Genomic DNA, 24,332 nt, shown 5'->3' with positions numbered 1-24,332 from the left:
CTCAGGGCTCCCAGAGCCATTCAACCTCCTCAGTTCCCATCTAACTCCATGCTCCACTTGGTAATGGGCACAAAAAGATGCAAGAGCATGCAAAGTGTATTCAAACAGACCCCCACTCCCAAATAAATCATCCAGGATCTCTCTGCCTGCATCTCCCCAGCCTCTGTTACACATCACAGCTCTGTTTTCCACCCTGGGCTCTCCCTAGCCCTTCAGCAGTGCCCCAGGGATGTCACTGGGCATGACAACACTTCATCACATCCCGAGAACACCCCCAGCTCCAAACAGCTCAGTTGTCATCCTCAGCTGCACTCCTCTCTTCACACTGCCCCAGCAAGATGATGATGATGGAGCTGAGAGCATCATTACAGGAAGGGGAGGAAAGGAGGATTTCATTTGCTTTTGTTTCCTTTCCAAGCAATCCATCTCCCTGCACTGGGCTTCCTCTCAAATTTCTGCCTCAGCTGCAGCAATTCCCAGGGCAGGAGTTTCAGAACTATCAGCAGAGAGGTTGTGCTGATGCAGGGCAGCCCCCTCAGCATCTGACACCACTGTGGAATTTTATCTTCTCCCCAAAACAGGCTGAGGGCTCGGGCAGGGGGAGAAGAGGTTGGCACAGTGACACTTGGGGGCAGTGCCTGTGCCACAACACAGCCCCAAGGGCCAGGGGCAAGTGTGGGACAAGGAAAACAAATCCCAGCTTTTCCTGGGGCCCTGCAGCTCTGCTCAGGTCTGCAGTCTCTGGGTGCTCTTGCCTCTGCAGGAAGGAAGGGAGAGAAGCTGAGAGGGGAGCCAGAGTTTCCCATTAAGCTCTGATGAGGCAGCCACAATCCCTCTTTGTCAAAGATGTTTACAAGAAGGAGTTGTCCCTTCTTGACCAATAAGTGAAATAATATTCCTAAAGACCAACCAGGTCTTAGGTCCACCATTGTTTCTATAAGAACTGTGGATTTCTAATAACAAAGGACTGTTCATGCCTTCTGATGATGGAGTCTGTGCATCACCTTTGTCTGTCCCTGATATCCCTTCAGTCACAAAGCACACCAGGACCAGCAAACCAAACATTCTGTGAGGGGCAGGACTGGCATCTCCTACCTGGTGCAGGTCTCCAGGATGACTTTGTACTCTCGGTGGTCCTGGTCTGAGGCCGGGTCCTCGTCGTCCCCCAGGGCCCTGTCCCTGTGCCGGGCTCCGGGGCGGCGCTCGGCGGCCGAGCCCGAGCGCAGCGGGGCTGGGGCTGGCAGGGGCTGCTCTGCCTTGGGCTCCTTCAGGTTCACCAGCAGCTGGAAGGCTGGCTTGGCTATGGGATCAGGCACATTGTAAGTGACATCAATCTGCAGTGGCAAGAGGGGAAAGGAAAAGGAATCAGGGTGGGTTGTTACAGCTCCAAGGAAATGTGGACACAAAAGAGCGTCCACAAACGTCCAGCACAGACACAAGATCTCCTCAGAGGGGGGAATGGCAGGCACAGAGGCAACAGAGGCTTGTGGCAATCACATATCCTCTGAACAGAGAGAGACATTGTTCTCTCCCAGGATTTTCCTGGGAAGCTGTAAGGAAGTTCAGGGAAGAGAATGAGAAACAATTCTTTATCTCCATTTGCTGCACCTACTGTTGTGCACATGTGTTATGGAGATTGTTACCAAAGGGTGACTTCTTAATTGGACAATTGATTGACCAATTAAGTTAAAACTGTATCAGACAGTCTGTAAAGGTTCTGAGTTTCTTAATAGTGTAGTGTAGTACAGTGTAATACAGTATAGCTTAATAAAGCAATTGATCAGCCTTCTGCAATCATGGAGTCAATGCTAATTACTGGAGTCATGGAGTCAATGCTAATTACTGGAGTCATGGAGTCAATGCTAATTATTCCCCATTCAGGGGGGAATTGTTGCTACAATAACACACAGTTCTATCTCCACCAGAGCTTACATAGACATCTACACATTCACTTCCCAAATGAAAGCAACACCAATAGTTATAGAACTATTTTGAGAGAAATTCCAAGTGTAAGTCCTTCCTTGCAGGAAAGTGGGATTAGAAAAGCAGCAATCAGGCTGTGAGGTTAGAGGTCATCTGCTGCCATGCCTTCTCCAGCCCCACGACAAGCTCACCTGCATCAGACAGCAGCCTTCACCCTTGGCACTCACAAACAGCCCTGTTGGAATACTGGGGATCTGGGGAGAATGCACAGGTGAGACACAGACAAGGCACTCAGAATGGAAATGAATATTAAATTTAGCTCTGTTCTGTACAAAATACCTTTATAAAGGATGCTGCAGAAGGGAAGTGAGCATGGCTTAGTCCCTTCACCACCTGCACTTCCAATGGCAGAGACAAACAGCAGCACAAAATACACATCAGGCATTGGTTATGGTGAAAAATGCCTTGAATTAGGAGTGCTGCCTCCTTCCCAGCAGAATCCAGCCACAAACCCACAGAAAGGCCCACAGGTCTCAGTGCTTAACTTCTGCTGTTACCACCACTGATCCAAGTCCTCCTTCAGAACCCAGCTCACGTGGATTGCTTAAAAACCTGCCTGCACAAAGCCACCTACCACTGCAGTCTGAAGGACTTTTTTATTCATCTTGTTAAGCTCAAAGGTCTCCTGGTAGTCCAGGTTTGTAGAAGCCAAGGAAATGGTCAGGTTGACTCCTCCAACATAAGAAAGGATGGCATATTCAGCCAGAGCCTGCAGGGCCACACAGGTGTCCTGGGGGCCAGAAGAGGGAGAAATCAGAATAGTGAAGAACACAGCAAACTTCCAAACAGCTCTGCTCAGCTCCAGCTGGCAGAATCTCCCTTGTTAATTCATATGGCACAAGAAACATCAGGTTTTGCTCACTTTTCCCATCAAAGACACCTGTGAGGACAAACTCTGGGTTCCTTTCAAATTACCAGTCTGAGCAGGAAGCAGTAAAGAGCCCTGGAAAGTTTTTCTTCTTGCCAGAGCACAAACAATTTCTGTCAGGAAGATGGAAACTCCACATTCCTGAATCAATTGCCAATGCATGCATCCCAGCTACCTTTTCCAGAGGCTGCCCACCTGAGTAGATGAGAATCCTCCCAGTGCATTCCTCTGCTGTGAGAGCCACTTGACCACAGGGAGTGCAGAGGCCACATCTCCCAGGAGTGTGTAGGTCAGAAGGGCATAAGATGTCATTTCCACCTCTGCAGATACAACTGAAAGAGGGGTGAATTTAAAAAAAAAATCAAAATACCACCTTGATGTGAGAATCCAGGCAGGTCTAGAGATAGTTCTATGAATATTTATTAACTGAAAAATAATTCTAAGAAGTTAAGGGTCTGTAGAAGTAAACACAGGAAAAGGGAAGTTAAAATATCTGCACCCAAGGTGCTTCACCTGCCTAAAATATCTCTGCTTTCAACAAAAGCTTCCCTTCAGGCAATAGATAACCAATAATAAAGATATTTACACAATAAACTCTTTTTCTTGACTGTATCCCACAAGTAATTCCTCTCCCACTCCAGTCCTACTCTGCTGCTGCCCACACTGTTGTCCTGCCCTGGAGCTTTTCATACAATATCCAGTCAGATCCCTCCTGAGCATTGCTGCACCTGCATCACATCCAAAGAGTCAGTGGCTTTAAGTGCCTTGAAAATTACAGCATCATTCAGTTTCTGTGGCTTTGACAGCCAAAGTCTAGAAAAATCAGCTGAAGTGTCAGTCCTACAATCCTTAGGTTCATTTGAAAATTCAAAGATAAATAGCTTTAAATTAAATATATTTGAATTCCCTCTGATTTCCATTTTGAATTATTGCTCCCTGACAGAAGAGTGAGAACCACATGGAGTGAAAGAGTAAAAGCTGATGAGACATCTGGGGCTGAAAATCCTGTCCTGTCTGGACCACATCTTGCTCTGTCTCTCATTTACTCTTTCAGCATGTTACCTGCCTTTCTGAGCTCTCTCTTCTCTGACTGAGTGACAATTTCAGAACACTTGTATTTTATAAACAATTCCCTGCAATACATGCAGGCTGGTTGTGGCAGCCCCTCCCCTCTCCTCTGCCTCTGCCCTGCAGGTTCCCAATTACCTGATTGAGAGAGGCCATCATTGAACCCCATGAAGGTGTCTTCATCAGTGACAAGGGTTCCTGTGAGGCTCCAGTGGGTAAATCCATCTGGGAGAAGAGGGCAGAGGGACAGGGCTGTTATCAGAGCAGTGGGACAGGGCTGTCATCAGAGCAGCTCAGCCTCTCTGCAGGGGAAGAGCCAAATTCCACTGTGGCTCCCTGCCCTGAGCTGCACTGTCCCTCCTCTTGGACACCCAGTGCCTGGGCAAGGAGCTCCCTTTGGAATGACAGAGATGATTCAAAAAATTCAGGTGATTCTTGGATTTTGGATTTAAATGCACCACCAGGGAATGGGAGGTGTTACAGGGCACTGCAGAGCCTCTGAACAGCTCGAAATCACTCTGCTGGTTTGAGAGCTGAACTGGACACCAGGGCTGTGGCTCTGATCTCTCTGTGGGCCACTCACTCACGAGCTGCTCCCTTACAATTCAGGGTGTTCTGTGATTCTGCTGCACTTGCCTTCCTTCAGCATCTGCCACACGTGTGGAGACCTCTCCAAAGAAAACCAGGAGCACCCTTGCCTTACAAAGCCAAACTTGGGTTTTTATGAAAATTTTGTCTCTTTGTTTTTTTATTTCTTTTCTTTATAATGTACTGAAAAAAAATCCAGATTTAGAGTTTGTCCTGTTGGTGTTCCTCTTCTGATAGGATTTTAAGAATCCTCCCAAGGGTCTGATCCTAAAGAGGGCACAAAGGAGCTTCATGGTAGCCCAAATATGCTTGTGAAAGGAGACTGTGCTGATTTCCATATGAACACAAATGTTATCACTTTAGAGAGATGGGATTTTTCTTTTTCTTTTTTTTTCTCCAAAATCAGCCTCTTTGCAGAACCTGTCAGTGAGGAATCCCTCATCCCCCAGGCCCCACCCTGTCCAGCAGCTCAGACCATCCAGGCTGTGTTAGTTGGTGTGGGGGCAGAACAATGAAGAACACAGGAACACACCAAACTCCCAAACATCTCTGCTCAGCTCCAGCTGCCAGAATCCCCCTTATTAACTCCTATGGCACAAGAAACATTCAGGTTTTGCTCATTTTTCCTATCAAAGGCACCTGGGAGGACAAAGAGCTGAGGCAGGCTCCTACCTTGGGTGATGGCCATGCTGTTCATCCTGCGCAGCGTGGCAGCGGCGCTGGGGCTGTGCAGCAGGGTCAGGGCGTAGGCACTCAGGGCAGTGGTGTAGGGGTCTTCTGCTGAGTACAGGTTGGACTCCAGGAAGTGTTTTGCTTTGTCCACAGCTGTTCTTTCTTCCTACATTCACAGGGGAAAGAGCCCAGGTTGATGTAGTAGTCTCAGGAGTTAGGATTGCTTTATTACTCATTACCTCAAAAAGGTAACCTGTGGCATTCACATTCTCTGGAAAAATCCCTTCGCCCAGGATTTTTCTCCTGGGAAGCTGAGAAGCCTCAGAGAAAAGGAAAACAATTCTTATCTCATTTGCTTCTCCTGTGCTGTGCTCATGTGGAATGTGTTTGGGAATTGTTTGCCCACGGGTGATTGTTCCATTGCATTCTGCTGGGAGTTGTTTTCACTCTTTGGCCAATCAGGGCCAAGCTGTGTCAGGACTCTGGAGAGAGTCACCAGTTTTTAATTATCTTTTTAGCATTCAGTAAGTATCCTTTCTGTATTCTTTAATATAATATAGTATCATAAAGTAATAAATCAGCTTTCTGAGAACATGGAGTCAGATTCATCATTCCTTCCTTCGTCGGGACATTTCCCAGCAAATACAACAGCAACCCAACAAAAACCACCAACAAAATCCAAACAAAACCCACACAATCAACTCAGAAAGATACATTTTGCTCTCTGCAGAACAGCATGGACACTTTGAGAACACATTGGACACCCTGAGAAAAGCCATGCATCAAAAATTCCAAAAAAAAAAGGTGCGAGCAGAGGAGTAAGAATGATTTAAGTTGACTTTTAGAGACACTTTTCCTCCCCTAAAGCTGGAGAAATGGTGTGCCCTGCAAGGCAGCAGATGAGCAGGGCAGGGGGAGCTCTGGGCTGGAGGTTTGATTGTGTTCCTGACACTCTGGAGCGTCTGGCAGACGCCAGAGGATAATAAAGGCCAAGGTTCCCAGGGGTCCCTGCAGCCAACAAACATGTTTTATTAACTCCCCCAATGACCTCACCATGCAGGAACGTGGCTCTGATAATTTATAGAAACAATTTAATTGGACTTGATGTAATTTGGTTTCCTTTGATTTCCCTGTGGCACTAACCTTCCCCTTCCTCATTTCCTAGCTAAGATCATTAGGAACACTCACAAATCTCCTCTAGGAAAACCATTAGAATGCACAGCAACTGCTGGGGCTGCCCTGCCACACTGCAGCCCAGAGAGAGCATCACATCACTGCTCACAGGGGAGGCAGGAAGTTCCTCTGTGAGCTCTGCAGGCTTTTCTGAATTTTTAATAAGGTTGAAAGCCTTCCACTCCAACAAGGACAGGGGCTCAGGGGGCATCTGCCTGCAGCAGCAGCCTGGTCTCACTCTTCAGGCTCCACAGGGAGGGCTGAGGAGTGCTGAGGTTATCAGAGGTCCTGAATGGGCCCTGGCTGCTCTGACACCATAAACCCACGGGTTGTGCCTGAATGGGCCCTTTTGTGTGAGAGCAGATCTCCAGGAGATGCTGCAGCATCCACTGCACCTCCTCTTTTCACCTCCCAGGCCACCCCTGTCCTCTCCCTTGGCTGAAGAGCAGGGGAACATCTGCAAGGGAGAATCTTCCCAGTCCCAGTCAGTGGGAATGTGCCACCACAATCTCATCTAAACATCTCCATCCCAGTGAAGCTGCATGCTGGCAGAAACACATCAGAGGGCAGGAGCACTGAGCTACCAGGAGTTTAAAGGAGGAATCCCAAACACACCAGTTGTACTGGAAATCTGGGGCTTTCTTCCTGTTCCTACACAGCTGCTTCTCTTTTTTGCAGTGTTCCTGTTCTGTCTCACTGCAAAGAACAGAAACATTTTTCTCCAGAGCCCTGAGTCCAGCTCAGTGCAGGAGCTCAGCTCTCCAAAGGCACTGGAATCTAACAGCAGTAGCATTTTGGCCACTGCAGCCAAGCCAGACCACAAGAGCTCTCTGGATCCCCAAGTTCAACTGCTTTTAGCACCAAGCCAGGATTTCTGAGTCTCTGCAGGCAAGAGAGCAGGATCAGCACAGGCTGCACTCACAGCTTGAAGCTAAGAGGCAGAAAAACTCTTTTTGCAGTAATTTCTGGGAGAGGTTGAGGGATGGGGCTGCAGGGGACTGTTTTGCTCTGGTGAAATAATCATGACCTGATGGCTGGAGGGTGGGAGACCACCTTGAACAACTTCAGAACAGATTCTTTAACTTCAGAACAATCCCAAGGCTTTCCAGCAGCCTCCCCTTCCCTGGATGCTGTCATTCTAGAGAGCACAGAACCTCTGAAGGCAAACAGCAGCAAAATGAAGATTTTATACAGAAAGAAGTGAGAGAATTTTTGGAGCTGTTTTAACCAAGCTTTTGTTACCTCAGAAGTGACACCTGTTTCCAGAAGAGATGCAACCACATAAGCTGTCAGGGAGATCTTCCCATGGATCCCACCCTGGAAGGGCAAACAACACAAACCACTGGATGAAAACTAGAGAAAAGGACACTGGGGAAAAAACCAGACTTTGAAGCAATCCAAAGGATGTGTTAGAACTGGAGGAGAAGCTGAAGCATCACCAAATTTCTTTGCTTTGCACACAAGGAGTACAAGATTTAGGAACCCAAGCCCACACTGGTTGGAGCCAGCTGTGCCTGGCCTGAGGACACATTAATGCAGGATTTTTGAAGATTTCACACCTTGATTTGCATCCTCTGGGGACACCCCACAGACACATTCTGATGGAGCTTTCTGAACTGAAATTCCCCTGGTTCTCCCTGCAGCATCCCAGCCTTTCAAGTGCAAAATTCACATTCAAACTGCATCACTTCATGCTCTGATAAAAACTTTTAAATGTCTTTGCTGCAAGTTGATCCTGGGTGGTTTTTTTTACCTGAATGTCCTTGTTTAGTATCCTGCCCATAGCAGGGAAAGAACCATCTTCTTTCTGGTGCTGGATGATCCAGTCTTTGGCAGCTGTGAGTTCTTTGGGGTCAATGAAAATAAACCCACGGGACTGAGCAAAGGACTTGAGGACAAAAGCTGTTAACCTGCAAAAATGAATTAATCATCTTTACTGAGAAAACACATTCAGATTAAAGTATCTGTAAGGAAAAATGGTATTCTTAGAAAGCACAAATTGAAAAAATCTTGTTGGGAAACAGTAAATATTGTTATTAAAAGCTCATGGGACATAAAAGCACCCAACCACTGTCCAGACTTTGGGTAAGAAAAGGATTAAAAGTCAATAAACTAAATTGAAAAGTAGAACTCAGAGGTGTATGTCATAATTATGGCACACTCTGAAATATAGTTCTTTTTTATCCCAAATTATTAACGTTTTTAAGCTAAGAATCAATATTTTAAAATTATGAATCAATATATTTCTGATAAGAAATCCAGATCCTTTCCTCAAGCCTGAAGCTGTGTTACACTTTATACAGAATTAAGACTTCAGAAAGCACCAGAAGTGTTTTTGGAATTCTAAACCTCTGACAACAAGTGTGAGCACTGGCCAGCTTGGGGGGATTGAGTCATTGCATTTACAAGCCCCTGAGGAATGGGAGGGTGCAAACTCTGCTGCCTGGCAGGGGATTTTTGGAGTGTTGAGTAATTCTGTGTCACCACATTTCACATCCAGGGACTGGGAGATGCTGGGGCTGAGGTGGAAGTTCCCTGTGTTCTAGATACATATTATAATATTGGCTTTTTGCAAATATTAAAGTGGATTTTATATGTGTGGTGTTAAAGTAACTTTGTTATAAAGATTTAGTTTTTATTTCTGTGGTTAATTAAGCTCAGTGAAATAGCTGATATAAGTGTGTTTGTGTTAAAATGCCTGCTGGGGTGGATAACATCCAATAAAAATATAATGAAGACACCTGCACAGATCTGCCACCCATCAGCACTCACTGACTGAAGGCAGTGAAGACCAAAGCCCAAAACTAAAAATGACAATAAGAAAAGACTAAAACCACAACCAAGGAATTCACATACTCTAAAAAAGTAGAGCCAAGGAGGGGCCATCCTAAAGAGTTCATAGAATATGCAAACTAATTTAGAGAAATTAGTTTGCTAATTTACTATTCATGATTGTTTATGAACATACAACAAACTGATGTCATAGAAAATGTATTTAAGGAGTATCTCCAAGTCACAGTGCACAAATCCAAAGATCACAAAGATCACAGTGTCCAAACCCATCCTGTTGGTACAAGGATGTCTTTGAGAGGTTTTGAGGTGGTTTTGGGGTTTTTTTTTACCCGACAGAAGTCTCTGCCACATTTCCCTGCTTCAGGTAAAACCCCATTCCCTAATGAAATTTGGTGCTTAATTACCCCTTAATTACTACTCCAATTGCAGATATGCTCCTTAACTACAGCTTTGTGCCTGAAACCTGGACTAATTAGCAAATTTAACTCTCCTAACTGCTCCTGAGTCCTGAATCACCTCCAGCACACCAGCTAATGCACTCAGAGCACTCAGCAGCACTGTACAGCAATTCCATAAACATTATTGAATATTTCTGAGTATTACTGCATTATTTCTGCTCTCCACTGAGTGTGATACCACAAGAGAAGCTGAAAAATCACTCCTCTTTCCCAGCCAGTTGTGTGTTTTTCCTGTTAAGCAAATGCTTAGAAGTTTTCTAACTCAGTTTTAACTCAGTTTTAACTAGCTTGAGCTCAGTTTTAACCAGCCACTCACCACATGCTCCCTGAGGAGTCCCTCTCCCCAAAAGCACTGTAGGAGCCATCCTGCCTCTTGTAGGTCAGCTGGCGCTGGTAGCCTGAAAGGAATTGGGGAAAAGAAAAGAAATTGAAAAGAACTGGGGAGTCCAAAACCTCCTCACAGAGAGAAAAATGAGTATTTAAAGTGAATGAAGACTCAGAACATCTGGAACATGTGTAAGGGATTCTGCTGCCCGAGGCAGCTTCTTATTCTGCTGTGAGTGAGAGCCAGCTCTGTGTGCAGTTTGTCCAGAAATCTGCTCAGGGTAACATCTGGGACACTGCAATTGCTAAAAATCTGACACTTCTCTGAAAAAAATGCATTATCAAAAGGTTTTTACTTAATCATACAGCCACTCTCCTTCCATTTACAAATGAAAAGATTTTGCCTGTGACACTACAGCTGGGTTCTGACTTTTCCCAAAGCTGTTGCTTGGAACAACTTTAGGTAACATAAAAACACCAGCTGTGACCTCAATGCATGGGAACACCTCCAGCTGCAGGGGCAGTCCCAAGGCTTGCTTCAGACATCATTATTAACATTATCATAATTAGGTGAATTATTAAGGTGAATGCTGAAGATAAGAACTCTCTCCTGGAACGTCTTCTGAGGACAAAAATTGAAAATAAAAAATGCTCTGTCTTCTAGGAAAATGATTTGTTTCTTAGACCTGTTTGTGCACAGCCATGGCCATCCCCACAAATGAATTGTATAAAATGTGTATTCATCCCTCCACATGGATGGATGCACAACACACATTTGGATAAAGCTCTAAAACACCCCTTGGAGTCAAACCCTCCAGGATGGATATTTCTGACAAGGAAAACTCCAACCTGCGAGGAGATCGTGTCAAAAACCACTTAATGCCTGCTGAATTCTGCAGCACAGGAGATTTATTCCACACCACACGAGGTTTTTATGGGAGTGGATCATTGTTTCATTTGTGGAGGGGAAGTTTCTCTGCTGAGCTCAGTCCCTGAGGAGGGGCTGCCCATGGCTCCCTGTCCCAGACTGCAAGGCAAGATGTATCCTATCACCATCTGTGTGGCAGTTGGCTTCTGCTCAGTGGGCAGCTTTCCTTATCTCTTCCACACCCACTCCTCCCTCTGGGCAGACACCTGCTGATAACAGGCTGTGGAATGTCCCTGCATGGCTGATAAGAGCTACAGCATCCCACTGGGAGATGTGAGCCCAGAGGGAGGAGCCAGGCATTCCTACCTGGATATAATCTGGAGGTTCTGGAACACCAGCACAGCTCCACCCAGAGGGAGGAGCCAGGCATTCCTACCTGGATATAATCTGGAGGTTCTGGAACACCAGCACAGCTCCACCCAGAGGGAGGAGCCAGGCATTCCTACCTGGATATAATCCGGAGGTTCTGGAACACCAGCACAGCTTCTCCACTGGATTTCCCAGAGGAGCAGCAGCTGCCTCTTCCCCTGGACCTTCAGAGGAAGACTCCACCCTTCTCCAGGATCCCTGCTCCAGCAGAACCAGCCCTGGCACTGCAGGAGGGCTGAGCCACAATTCCAATGGGACTGCTGCCAGCACCCTGACCCACAGGGTGTCAGGCTGTGCTCTGACTCTGGCAGTGTTGGTTTAGTTCACTGCATTGTTTATTTTATCTTTTTATTTCCTTCCCTATTAAAGAACTGTTATTCCTGCTCCCATATTTGTTGCCTGAGAGCCCCTTAATTTCAAATTTATAGCAATTTGGAGGGAGGGGGTTTACATTTTGCATTTCAGGGGAGGCTCCTGCCTTCCTCAGCAGACACCTGTCTGTCCAAACCAAGACACTCCCACACTCCCCAGTTGCTCTGTAGGCCCTCAGTGCTCCCAGGGAATGGCCTGGAAAATGGGAGGAATGAACACCTGGAGGCTGATGAAGCTCTTGTAGCCACCACATCTTTGTCTGGGGGTGTGGGGAAGGTACAAACACCTGGCAGAAAGTTTAAGTAATGCTATAATTTTTTTCTTCCTCCAAAAACATTGTTGTTAAATTAAATTAAATTGCTTTCTTCTCCCTGTAGCTCTCAGGTAGGATTTACTGCTGAGCACAGCCTGCTTCAACAGCTCTCAGTGTTCATTTCCAGTGTGTGAATAGACACATTCAGTCCTTATATTTGATATCCCTCTTCTCATTGTTCCTGTTCTCCTGTTTTGAATGTTCATGGTGCCAGAACTGCCAAGGCTGTTTGGGCCACTCATTCCAGAGCTGGACTCTATGATCACAGTGGCTCCCTTCCAACTCAGGATATTCTGTAATTCTGGGATTTTGAGCTGAATTATGCTTCATTGCTTTTACTGTTATTCTTCTTTGCTTGTTGGTTGGGAGTGGCACAGACTTTATGTCTTGCTGCTCTTCTGAGCCCTCCTCTTTTCTGAACACTCCTCTGAATTCTGGGGCTCATTGCAGACCTTCCCCTCTCCAGTTTTCCCCTGTTCACCAGTTTTTTTGGTTGGTTGGTTGGGTTTTTTTGGATTTTTTTTTTTTTTTTTTTTTTTTGTGGGAAAGTAGAAAAAATACTGACTGCTTTAGCCCAGGCCACTTCAAAAGAAGAGGGAATACATGGGAATTATTGTCATTTATTATCAGCCCTTTCCATGATGGATGCCTGAAGGATGAAGAAGTTTTCTGGCTTGGTAAATCACAAAAGCCTTCTAGAGTGAGCATTTCCCATCTAAACCTTACACTTGGCAGGGCTCCAGTGAACACAGAAGGGTTTAAAACTCTTGGGGGTTTCTTCTGTAAGGGTTAATTAGCAAACAGAGTTTGGAGCCAAAAACCTGGAAGGTTTGCAGATTCATAAAAAGAAACAAAAGCAAATGATGTTGCAAAGGAAACACTGACTCGAGCCATTAACAAATTCCCTTTGCCTCACTGCTCCCAGCAAGCCCAGAAAATTACAAGTGAAATGACTGGAGCCAGGCAGAGGAAGCAGAACTGGGCTTTTGCTGCTGAACACAAGAAATATCTGACATATTACATTTTATATTTATATTTTCAGAGGAGAACCACCTAACCCTGTCACCTCTGATTTCATGACATGACTATTGTCTGACTCATACACAAGAGAGCTTTGTCCCTTTGGGTCACTCTGGTTTTTAATGATCTCTGAATTCTTATTTGTCCTGAGAATTGCACTTAGTTATAAAACTATTTTGCATGTGGCTCTTCCCAAAACAAATGCTGAGAAAAACAGTGGGGGGAAAAAAAAATAAAAGGAAAAGGTTGTTTTGAGGAGCTGCTTAGTAAAGTAGGACAGGACACTGAAAGGACAGATAACCTAGAGCCATGTAATGAAGGCTTTTAACTACTCTGGATACCAAATTTTGATTTTTGGTATACTAAGAAAATACTGTTAAAAAAAAAAGTCCAGAAAGGAGCCATAACTCTAGTGACTAAAGGTTTAAAAAGACAATTTATGAATAAGGCAAAACCCCCTAAATATACAGATTTTCACTAAGTTTCATTTTCCTTTACTTTCTTAAATGTTTAAACATAGAAATCAGCTAAGGAAAAAAAGATAAAGATAAATCAATAAACATCTGAACTAGGAGTTACTGAAGGGGAACACAGGATACATATCAAGGGAAAACAACTTGCCATCAAAATCTGTCAGGCTGAGATTATCCTGCCAGAAATGATGAATCCTCACCACTTGGGCTATTCTTGATTACAAAAAGGGACACGAGAAGCAAAACTATGAATTCAAAACCTTTTCTCCATCTGTAAATTTAATTGTGATGAGTTACCTTGAACCAGGTAATCTGTAGCTTCAACCTCCACCTCGTGGCTGAGCTGCTTGGTTTTCTGCAGGTATTTCAGGACAAAGACATTGGGAGCAAAGTGGATCATGTTCTGCTCCCCACAGCCAAAGGGCAACCTCAGCAGGTTGTCCAGGTTGTTCAGGGTAGGACCCATCACATCTCCTGATGAGAAAGAGGGGAGATGTGCAGGATCAGGCAAGTAAGGTTTTCTTTTGGTGTTTTATGGTTATCCCCCACCTCACTGCACTAATATCTCCTGGCTACCCCAAATCAGCTGAAATAAACTGAGACAAGTGGGAAGTCCTTCAGCTGTTAAGGCCTAACCCTTCAATCTCTTGTTAGATTAAAGAAATTCCACATTTCAGCCTCTGATTATCCATGACTTCCCAGTTCAGAGCAGTTTAGAACACAGCACAATCTGTGATGAGGATGCCAATGAGATCAACACCACGAGCAGTAACAGAGCCCCTGCCAAGCCCCTCATGTGGCACCAGCTCCAAACCACTGCCAACCCAAACAGGCTTCAAACAAGTGCCAGAGAAACCCCAAGGAATGATCTGCCCTGGATTTAAGCAGTAATCAACCTTTTTAAGTGCCTGTGACTATCTTATCTGCTGTGCATCACTCAAGTAGAGGTCAGAAGTAACAGCTGGAGCATCTGTTCACATTTGGGAAGGGGTACCTAAGTGATACCTCCTGATTATTGATACCTATTATTGAAGCCGTAGCTCTTTCTGATCCTGGAATTATGTTGTGGGGAACTCCAAGAGTAAATGCTTCATTGTGATTTTCATCAGTCTCTTCTTTTCTCCAAATTTTAAACTCTCCCATTGACCCCCAGCCTGTGGAAAAGCCAATGTACTTCACCTCAAGCTGTTTGGGGACTGTCCACTCCACAATAATAGATTCGTTTAGCACCCGAGTACCGTGGCCAACCTGAAAGGGACAAGAGACCATGGAGTTCCAAGAGCCCACACAGGTGGAGTCACTGTGCCAGGTGTGCTGGGACACCTCCCAGCCCAGGTGTGCCCTGCAGGTGCAGCAACAGCTCTCTCCTTCCCACCCACAACACAATCCAAGGGAGTTCAGTGAGAAATCCACAGGCTTGGCCTGCAAGGTTTCATCACTACAAACACTGAGGAGTTGTGGAAGAGGTTTTAGAGCAACTTCTGGGAGCCAGAGAGAAGTTTGATCAGAGGATCCATGTTTACCCCTGAAAGAATTTCCTACCAAGGTCGTTGACAGAGAAGCCAAGAAAGAAAGAAGGAGAAATAAGAGAAACCTGCAACTATTCCAATAAACACTTTGTCTCTTGTCACCAATGAGTAAAGTGTAAACTTATGAGCTTTGTAAGAAGGTATAAAAGCATGCATGCTAGAATAAAAACAGTTTGAAGCCTTCTGAAAATGGCAATAAGACAATATGGCAAATAAGACAATGGCAAAAAGACAACACACTGCTTTGTATTGTCTCCATCCCAACCAGGACTGGGGTCCTGAGAACATATTGGTGGCAAAAGCAGATTTGCTGTGATCCCAACAGCCTGATCAGGGCTTCAGAGGGAAAAGGGAACAGGAATGAAGCTCCAGGAGAAACTGCTCAGTGTGTGCTCAAACTCTGCTCACAAAGAGACTCCCAGAAGAAGTCAGTACCTGGATAACTCCATTTTTCCAGCTGATCCAGAAGCTGCGGAATTCATCCCAGGAGAGGATGCCAGGTGTGTCCCTGCTGGCCACAGGCTCTCCCATTTTGCTGGTGGAGATCCAGGTCCTGGAGTTCTGCTGTCCCCCGATGACGATCTCGGCCATCTCGGCCATGTCGTGGGGGCCCGAGGACAGCGCCAGGTGAGCATCGTTGTGAGCCTTCACTGCCACCTCAAAGTGGCTCATCTGGGCTGGCTTCTGCAGGTACTGGTACTCGTACTTGTTAGGTGTGGAAATGTGGATTTTCTCTAGTCAGAAAAACAAGGGAACGTTGTAAGAATTGGAGCTGAAATTCAAACAGAGCTTTCCTGTGTCCATGGGGGTTATTTCCAGCTTCTTTTAAAATACTAAAATACACATGGTTGTTTCTTCTCATCCTTTATTTCTACCCCCTTCAAGGCAGAAAAGCCTTCAAGCTGCTCAGCTGAATTTCTTATGAGCTCAGCCAGTGATTTTTCAGTTCTAATCTAGTGGTCAAAAGCATCTCTGTTCAGCTACTGGAGCCAGCTCTGAGCTATCCAAATCTCTGGCAGAAAGGACAGACTGATTCCAGAACTGAATCTTAAAGCACCAGCTGAAAATAAAGTACAGTCCCAGTTACTGTCCACAGTGCTGAATACTGAAACTGTTCCATAGAGTAAAGGAATTTAATGGCCATTTCCAGAAATCACTTGGGCAGCTAGAGCAAATTCATAATTAGCCAGCCAGGTAAGAAAGACTCTTTGTTTACAAGTTCTTCCTACAGACCATAACTCATCAATCACAGAGAAATGGAAACAAAGATTTTTTTAATTTTTTTTTTTTTTAAAGAAACCAAATGCTTCTTTTTAAAACTGGTTCAAACAAACTGAACATCTCATTCAAGTCATGAACTTACCATTTGGGCAGAAGAACACACTGTAGGTGTATTCTCTGGACAGTCCCTCTGGCTATAGAAAAACAGAAATCCATGCATAAACCACAGGGCTTGGATTAGCAGGAACAGATCCCAGTTTGACTTGGAAAATACAGAAATTGTTTTTGCTGCTGTGCAGTGGTTTATATCCTTTACAGAAAAGTGATGGCACTGTGCTCTGGTAGCTAGAGCAGTGCCAGAGAACCTTCCCTTTTATCATATTTCTTAGATTAACAGGTGAGATCCCATAAAATATAAATTGCTTTTTCTCCTGAACAGTGTTGAAGATTCACCAGAGGAGCTCAAATGGGCTCTTTCTTTCTAAAGCTGATTATTTCTATCCTCTTAACTCACCGTGATCACCTTGAGGATCTTTATAAACCTGCTCAGGTTTATTTCACAATTTGCCCAGGTTTTTTGGTTTTTTCCCCTGAATTATCCTCAATGGGCGTTTTCTCACCTCGATAATGACACTGCTGCGAACATAATCCACCCCCACAGGGCTCCTTTTGTCCAAGTAAGAGTCCTCTGAGTGCTTGCCATTCTTCAGGCTCTGCATCCCCTCCTGGCAGCAGTTGGTCCCACCATAGGCAAAAGCTTTTGCTAAGAAACAGAAGGGAAAAGCAGCAGATTTTGAGATCCAAAGGTCTCTAGAAGTTAAAGAGAACCAAACTAATTAGAAGCAGCTGATTAACAGCACTTCAAGTGCTGTAATTACCTCTCTCATATTCCCTTTATCCATATTTGAGTGCTCACATCTAAAATTAGGCAATATTTTAACAATCATGGGGCAATAGAAAAACTCTTCCCTAGCTTTTGGTGTTGCAGTTTTCACTGGGATTATTTGCACAGAATTTGTTGTCATTCTCCTGTTTAAAAATTTCCACTGATCTCTTCAGGGAAATGAAACAGGCCCAGCCTTAATATCACAACAAAAAAAAAAAGATGACAGAGAATGTCCTGATGTTTAATTGTCCATTCTGTGCATCCCAGGCAGGGCATTTGTCCCTACAATAAATGAGGCTGAAAAGCCAAGCTGGCAGCAAGTGGAATGAATGAACTGGGGCAGGAGGGAAATAAGAACTTTCTCCTGAGAGAGGAAGAAGAAGGAACACTTGTAAAGCCCCTTCCAGAAGCTGTTTGGAGTACCAGTGATGTTGCTCAGGCCCAGCTCGTTGAAGGACAGGACGATGGAGGTGGGCTTGGCCTCCCCAGGGGCCACACACTTCTTCCTGGTCAGGTGGTGCTTCCCAGGGTGCCCCACAAACTTGATGCCTTTGGGGACAGAAATCTTCACGTGGACCTGTGAAAGATTTGGGAATGTCATTTATTGGAAATAATATCAGCCACAAAGTCAGACTGAGCCCTGTGAATGATGGGAAACCCCCAGAATTCTTCATAACAATCACAGAATGAAGATCATTCATTGTTTAAAGTTTCCAGCCATGGATTTGACTGAGAGCAGTACTTTCAGCTCAGCAATTCCACAGGTATTTCTGGGAGATGCTTCTGGAGCTGGGCAGATGGGGAACGTGAGAAGAAAACATCCAGGGAGATTTTTTTCCCTTGGGGAAAAAAATTCCTTCAAAATGACCAATTTTTGGCAGCTTTTTGATTATGAAGGAAATTCTTTTTGTTCAGCACGAGATTCCAAACTGGGAATTCTAAAAACCCTGGGAAAGGCAGGGAAAAGTAATTTCAAATGTCTTTTCCCTGCCTTTTTCAACATTTGCTTTTCTGCAGTGCTGCAAGACACTTCAGCCTAGCACAGGTGTTCAAACCAAAACCAAACCAAGCAATGACATTTATTTGAGTTGGAAAAAAAAGCAATATTTATCTTCTCAAAGCATCTCTGCTGAGCTCACCCCTGTGTCAGCCTGACACCCTGTCTCCTGTGAGAGGCAGGTCACCCACCAGCCCTGGTGAGGAGCCAGAGCTGAGGCAGGGCTGAGTGTGGAATTTGCAGGCAACCCCAGCAAGGGAAGAGATGAGAATCTTGAGATGAGAATCTTGAGTTTCTCTTGAACATGAGAAACTCCATGTTTCAGAAGGCTGACTGATTATTTTATGATATGTGTTATATTAAAAGAAAATGATATATTAAAACTACACTAAAGAATAGAAGAAAGGATTTCATCAGAAGGCTTGGAAAGGAAAGGAATGGGATGATAACAAAATCTTGTGTCTGAGCAGAGAGTCCAGGACAGCTGAACTTTGATTGGCCATTAATTAAAAACAACCACATGAGACTAATCAAAGATGCACCTGTTGCATCCCACAGCAGCAGATAATCATTGTTTACATTTCATTTCTGAGGCCTCTCAGCTTCTCAGGAGAAAAAGATCCTAACAAAAGGATTTTTCATGCAATGTGTCTGTGAGAGGTGAGGGCTGAGCTTTACCTCTGCACACAGGGGCAGGTAGTTGTAGACAGTGAGGGGGATCTTGGTCTGCTCTCCCCTGATGACGTGGTAGGGCAGAGTGAAGTCGATGAAGAAGGGTTTGAATGTCCTCAGCTCTGTCTGGCTGGCAATGCCCAGCCCCTTGTCCTCAGACAGAGCCACAGCCTCTGTGATCCACGTGGTGATGGAGTCAGGCACCTCCACCTGCAGCTGGGCTTCCCCTGAGCTGTGTGAAAAATGAGTCGTTTATGATTGGCTTTCCACAAATATTCACATGAATATTATAGGTGTTGTGTTAGAGAGTGAGGCTGTATTAATTCTCTTAATAATAATAATATTCTCTGTTAAATATAGTTTTAGGTTATAACAAAATGTTAAAATAGAAACTATGCTATGTAGGATACTTTTTTTTCTAAAGAAAGGACTCACAGTGAGATAGCAGCCACAGGACACCTGAATGTTTCAGAGAAAGAGAATTTATTGCTCCATTATCAGGAGAAATGAACTTCTTCCCACCTTGCTCAATTAGGATTCAGAGGAAGAAGCTGACAGTGCCCAGACAGAATCCTGTGTTTCAATGGAATTGATGCATCATGTATGAGGTGTATGAATATGCAACAGGCTGTTGTTTTTAAGGGTTAATCCTCTGTTAACTGTGTCCTTTTTCAGGTGTATGCTGCCCAGAAAATGTACCTGGATTGTCCTTAACTCTTTTTTTTCTATTCTCTCACATTGTCCTAATTCAAATTGTCCAAATTATTATCACCCTAATTGTATTACTATTTCTATAACCATTTTATTACTATTAAACTTTTAAAATTTTAAAAACAAGTGATTGGCATTTTTCACAGCTGGTACTGCCAAAGCAACCTGCAATACTGTTCATCACATTAATTAAATGATTTTTGAGAGGAATGGTGGATTTGTCTTTCCAACCAAGCTGTGGGGTTGCTGGGAGATAAAACCAGCACTGGGAGATAAAAAAAGCAATGGGAAGGATTCCACTGAGTGATGAATGGAAAAAGAGATTTGCTTTTACAAATAAACTTTAGGTTTGCTGATAAAGGAAATTAGACATTGAAAGATGAAAGAAACAATGGGGGAGAAAAACCCCTAAATTCAGTAAGAATTAAAAATTAAAAGGGAGGGTTATACATTAGAGGGGAATCTTTGGTATCAGGTGTTTTGGGAAGTCTGAACCTCTCAAGTAGCTCAGAAATGGGGAAAGAGAGAAGGGAAATTGGGATAAAAAGGAGGCTGCATCCCAGGGGAATGCCCCATGGCCTCTCCCTTTATTCAAATAAAGCCAAAGGACTCCTGTGTCTCCTTTTTGGACATAAAACTCTGGTGGTTGTGGAATAATTTTCCTGACATTTTTAATGATGTCCCCAAGCATTCTGGGGAATTCCCTCCAGCTGCAGATTTATCAGATAGCATTGTTTGCTTTGAGCTTTACAAAAGGCTCCATGCTTTCTATCAGTTTTGAGACCTGCAAATATTTAATTTTTGATATTTATAAGCAGCAAAGAAGCAAATAGTTATTCTGCAAATCACAAATTCTTCCTGGATTAAAAACTTCATTTACAGCCTCATGTCCAAGTCACTTTTCTTAGAGGCAAAAGTCTGCACAAAGTTAAAACAAAGTTAAAACAACCTAAATAAAACTCTGAAACAAGCCCCAAAATCTAAAAAGAAAGACAAGAAATAATCCCAGACCAAAGTCCTGGATAAAAAGAGTTCAACAATAATTGATTTAACAGCTAGTGAGATAAAAAGTGGGGTTTTTGGAACTCATGGTCCCTGTGTCCATTGCCACACTGCAGACTCTGCCTGAATGCAAGGACAGATGAGAAACTCTCAACATCCAGTTCAGCAAGTGCTTGTTTTGATTCACAAACATTTGGGTTTGCTTGGTTTTGGGATGACTGACTTAGAAAAACTCCCAACCTATCATTTTCTTTCAATGAGGATTGAAATGAGTTATCAAAAATCAAATCTCTGCCTGTTGAGCTTTCCTGTGCACAGCACAAAGGGAAATCATAAACCTGGTGTCCTCTTCCATGCTTTCTAATTACAGAAATTCAGTTTTGCCCTTCAGACTTTGCTGTTTCCCTCCTGCAAAGCAGCTCTGGCCCTGCCTGGAACAGAAACCATTTCCTCTAACACAACAAAAGCAATTTCGTGGCTCAGCTGGCAGGGTGATTGGTGCAGTTGGGAGAACACCCCAAGGTTGTTTCCTCACAAGTTCTTATTTGTTCCCCAGAGCCTGACACACCTGCTGCCAGCTCTGGGGGCAGGCAAAATGAGAATGGGAGGGCTCCAGAAGAAGTGCCCAGCACAAGATGCTGTCCTCACGAGGTGCTTGATGCACAGCCAGAGCTGCACTGCCACTGCTTTTCAGATGTGTTCTCACTTGAGGCACCAGTGAAGCACCTTGGCTCTGCTTGCTCCTCTCCATAAATGAATTCCCAGAGAGCCTGAAGCTCCTGGCAGGAGCCAGGCAGCTCATCAGGGACTCACCTCTGTGTTTGTGTTACACAGGGAAAGGATTAAAACAATCACCAGGTGGAGATGAGGGTGAGCAATCACCAGGGGAGATCAGTGTGAGCCATCACCACAGGAGGAGATCAGGGTGAGCAATCACAGGAGGAGATCAGGGTGAGCCATCACCACTGGAGGAGATCAAGGTGAGCCATCACCAGGGGGAGGAGATCAGGGTGAGCCATCACCACTGGAGGAGATCAGGGTGAGCCATCACCAGGAGGAGATCAGGGTGAGCCATCACCAGGAGGAGATCAGGGTGAGCAATCACCAGGAGGAGATCAGGGTGAGCCATCACCACTGGAGGAGATCAGGGTGAGCCATCACCAGGAGGAGATCAGGGTGAGCCATCACCAGGGGAGGAGATCAGGGTGAGCCATCACCAGGGGAGGAGATCAGGGTGAGCCATCACCAGGGGAGGAGATCAGGGTGAGCCATCACCAGGGGAGGAGATCAGGGTGAGCCATCACCACGGGAGGAGATCAGGGTGAGCCATCACCACTGGAGGAGATCAGGGTGAGCCATCACAGGAGGAGATCAGGGTGAGCCATCACCAGGAGGAGATCAGGGTGAGCCATCACCAGGGGAGGAGATCAGGGTGAGCAATCACCAGGAGGAGATCAGGGTGAGCCATCACCAGGAGGAGATCAGGGTGAGCCATCACCAGGGGAGGAGATCAGGGTGAGCAATCACCAGGGGAGGAGATCAGGGTGAGCAATCACCAGGGGAGGAGATCAGGGTGAGCCATCACCAGGGGAGGAGATCAGGGTGAGCCATCACAAGAGGAGACCAGTGTGCTTTCTATCACTCAGCCAGACTCCAAGCCCTGGCTGGTGAATGTGGCTCCCCCCAGCTCAAACTGCAGAGGGAAAATCCTTGGGAAATGCACTTGGATCATAAAAACATGGAATGGGTTGGGTTGGAGGGACCTCAGAGCCCACCCAGTGCCACCCCTGCCATGGCAGGGACACCTCCCACTGTCCCAGCTGCTCCCAGCCCTGTCCAGCCTGGCCTTGGGCACTGCCAGGGATCCAGGGGCAGCCACCCTTGTGCCAGGGCTTCATTGAAAGATTTTCCCCAAGGTCCCATCTAAACCTCCTTCAATGCCAAAGTTCCTTTAGCTCCTTTCCAGCAGGCACTTGGTGCTCACCCTGCTGCAGCTTGCAGCTTGCAGCTGCCCTGATGCTCAGCCCTGAGGAGCAGGAGGGAGGCAGCTCTGCCTCCAGGGCTGGCACATTTCCAGCCTGTTTAACCGGACAATTTGTTGCAGCTGATGTTCTTTCCACTGGGATTTCAGCCCATAACCAGCATTAACATTATTTTCACACATGAGGGCACTTACTCTTCTGGGCACAGGGCCAAAGTACACACTCATTTCCAGCCATTAGACCCTCCAGCCAGGCTCTAGGAATTTTTAGAATTGGTTTGGGAAGTTGACATTAGGCTTTTGTTTCTTTTTTTTTTTCTTTTCTTTTTAGGATTGTGTATTATAAATTATAGAAGAAAAAAGAAAATCCTTCCTGTTCAAGAGAGTGGAAATTAAGGAATGCTCCACCTCAGTTGTTTCTAATGAAATGAAGTAGAGAAAATGCAATCTGCAATTTTTTATTCCACACTCTCCCACTTATAATTAACTGGCCTGGCTTGCTGAGGCCCAAATGGGCACTTCTGGAATTTTGTGTATTTCTACAAAGCATATTTCATGCTCAATTGAACAGATTTGAATACACTTGCTCCAAGTTCCTGTCAAATTTAATTTACAATAAGTTTTTGAGGATGAAGTTTACTTGCAAACCTGGAGAAGCTTTTTAATAATTGCTTCAAATTCTCCTAGATGTGCTGTTGTGGGATGGACTAGTTATCTCTTTAAGGACTGAATTTTGTAGTTCCAGCTGTGGCCAGAAGAAAGCAGGATTTGAGAGGAGGCAGACTGAGGTCTGGGGGAGATGTTCTTGCAGGAGATGACAGAGAAAGGAGGGTGAAATTTGAAAAGCAATCAGCAGAGAATCAGTGTGGGCACAGCTGACAGGTTCAGCTTGAAGCAGGGAACACAGTTCAGGGGAAATGCTGCAAAGACTGAAGTGGTAATGAAGAAAAACAATACAGGGAAAAATAATAATAAAACATTTTAAAAATTAGAAAATGCCAGTGTAGCTCATTAGATTTTAAAGAGCTCTGGATATAATTAATGCCAATACCTGACATTGAGGCAGTGCCAAATCCACGTCTCAGGGAAGAAGGTTCTTTTCCTCTTCTCTGCTCTGCTAGAACAAGAAATGAATCCTTGCAAACTGATTCTATTGATAAGAGAGTTCCAGCAGTCAGTGATAAATCAGAGTGATCAGCTGACTCTGGCTGGTGCAGACTCGTGAAGGAGTGAACAACAGAAATTAAATTAAATGGGTTTTGAAAGAATCCCTTTGTGTGCACACCCACTCTGCAGGCAGAAACGAGAACTAAAAAACAGCAGAAGTAAGAAAACCTTTGAAACCAGCAGAAATAGTGGAATTTACAATAAAATTGGTTTGTGATCCAAATTCTTTCACCAGGGGGAACCAAGGGGAAGAAATGCAGCAGGTGCCTCCAGCAGCAGTGACTGCAATCACATCCTTCTCCATCCCTGCTCTTGGAACTGATTGCTGATATTGGAACAGCTGAAATCAGCTTTTTATCCCTGTTCTACTTCATCATCTATTTCTCAGCTAACCCCAGAAGTTCCTCTGCCAGGAGAGGCTCCCAGGAGGTTCAGGATGCAGAGGGAAGGCCCATCCTCATCACCTGTGGCACTTCAGAGCCTTCCCTTCATGCAGATCCTCATTTTGACCCCCAGCTGAATGGTCCAAATCATGAGCAAAGAGTGACTCTGCAAAAACAGCTGCAGCTGGCAAACATTCCAGAAATTCACAGCAAACTGCAAAGAAATATTCTTCAAAAGGATAATTTAGCACTCTTTGCATGTGTCATTTTCCCAGAATTAAATTAAATTTAACAAAGCAGTGTCAGTTATTTTTTATTTTACATCTACCAAGCCCTTGGAAGAATTTCCCCATCACTGCCTTTGCTAAACCTGAGGTGGAA

At 44.9% G+C, this 24,332-nt stretch overlaps 1 protein-coding gene across 2 annotated transcripts in view; it reads right to left on the bottom strand.

Annotated features, from left to right (window-relative positions):
- Positions 1-24,332, bottom strand: part of CPAMD8 (C3 and PZP like alpha-2-macroglobulin domain containing 8) — a 64,483-nt gene that overhangs the window by 21,881 nt on the left and 18,270 nt on the right. Inside the window, exons 19-35 of one of the 2 annotated variants that reach the window (XM_059869931.1) lie at positions 23,453-23,518; positions 18,714-18,939; positions 17,462-17,615; positions 16,773-16,915; positions 16,295-16,346; positions 15,367-15,665; positions 14,425-14,650; positions 13,700-13,876; positions 9,920-10,001; positions 8,106-8,262; positions 7,595-7,669; positions 5,180-5,345; positions 4,058-4,144; positions 3,047-3,183; positions 2,558-2,713; positions 2,115-2,177; positions 1,096-1,334 (exon numbers count right to left, since the gene is read on the bottom strand). In XM_059869931.1, the coding sequence (XP_059725914.1) occupies positions 1,096-1,334; positions 2,115-2,177; positions 2,558-2,713; positions 3,047-3,183; positions 4,058-4,144; positions 5,180-5,345; positions 7,595-7,669; positions 8,106-8,262; positions 9,920-10,001; positions 13,700-13,876; positions 14,425-14,650; positions 15,367-15,665; positions 16,295-16,346; positions 16,773-16,915; positions 17,462-17,615; positions 18,714-18,939; positions 23,453-23,518 (2,505 nt within the window). The remainder of the gene's footprint in view (positions 1-1,095; positions 1,335-2,114; positions 2,178-2,557; positions 2,714-3,046; positions 3,184-4,057; positions 4,145-5,179; positions 5,346-7,594; positions 7,670-8,105; positions 8,263-9,919; positions 10,002-13,699; positions 13,877-14,424; positions 14,651-15,366; positions 15,666-16,294; positions 16,347-16,772; positions 16,916-17,461; positions 17,616-18,713; positions 18,940-23,452; positions 23,519-24,332) is intronic. The other variant, XM_059869932.1, reaches the window with a different exon arrangement.

Source organism: Haemorhous mexicanus, chromosome 29 (genome assembly GCF_027477595.1).
Source record: "Haemorhous mexicanus isolate bHaeMex1 chromosome 29, bHaeMex1.pri, whole genome shotgun sequence".
Taxonomy (NCBI): domain Eukaryota; kingdom Metazoa; phylum Chordata; class Aves; order Passeriformes; family Fringillidae; genus Haemorhous; species Haemorhous mexicanus.
The sequence above is the reverse complement of the archived record's forward strand: the minus strand, read 5'-3'. Positions and strand labels throughout refer to the sequence as shown.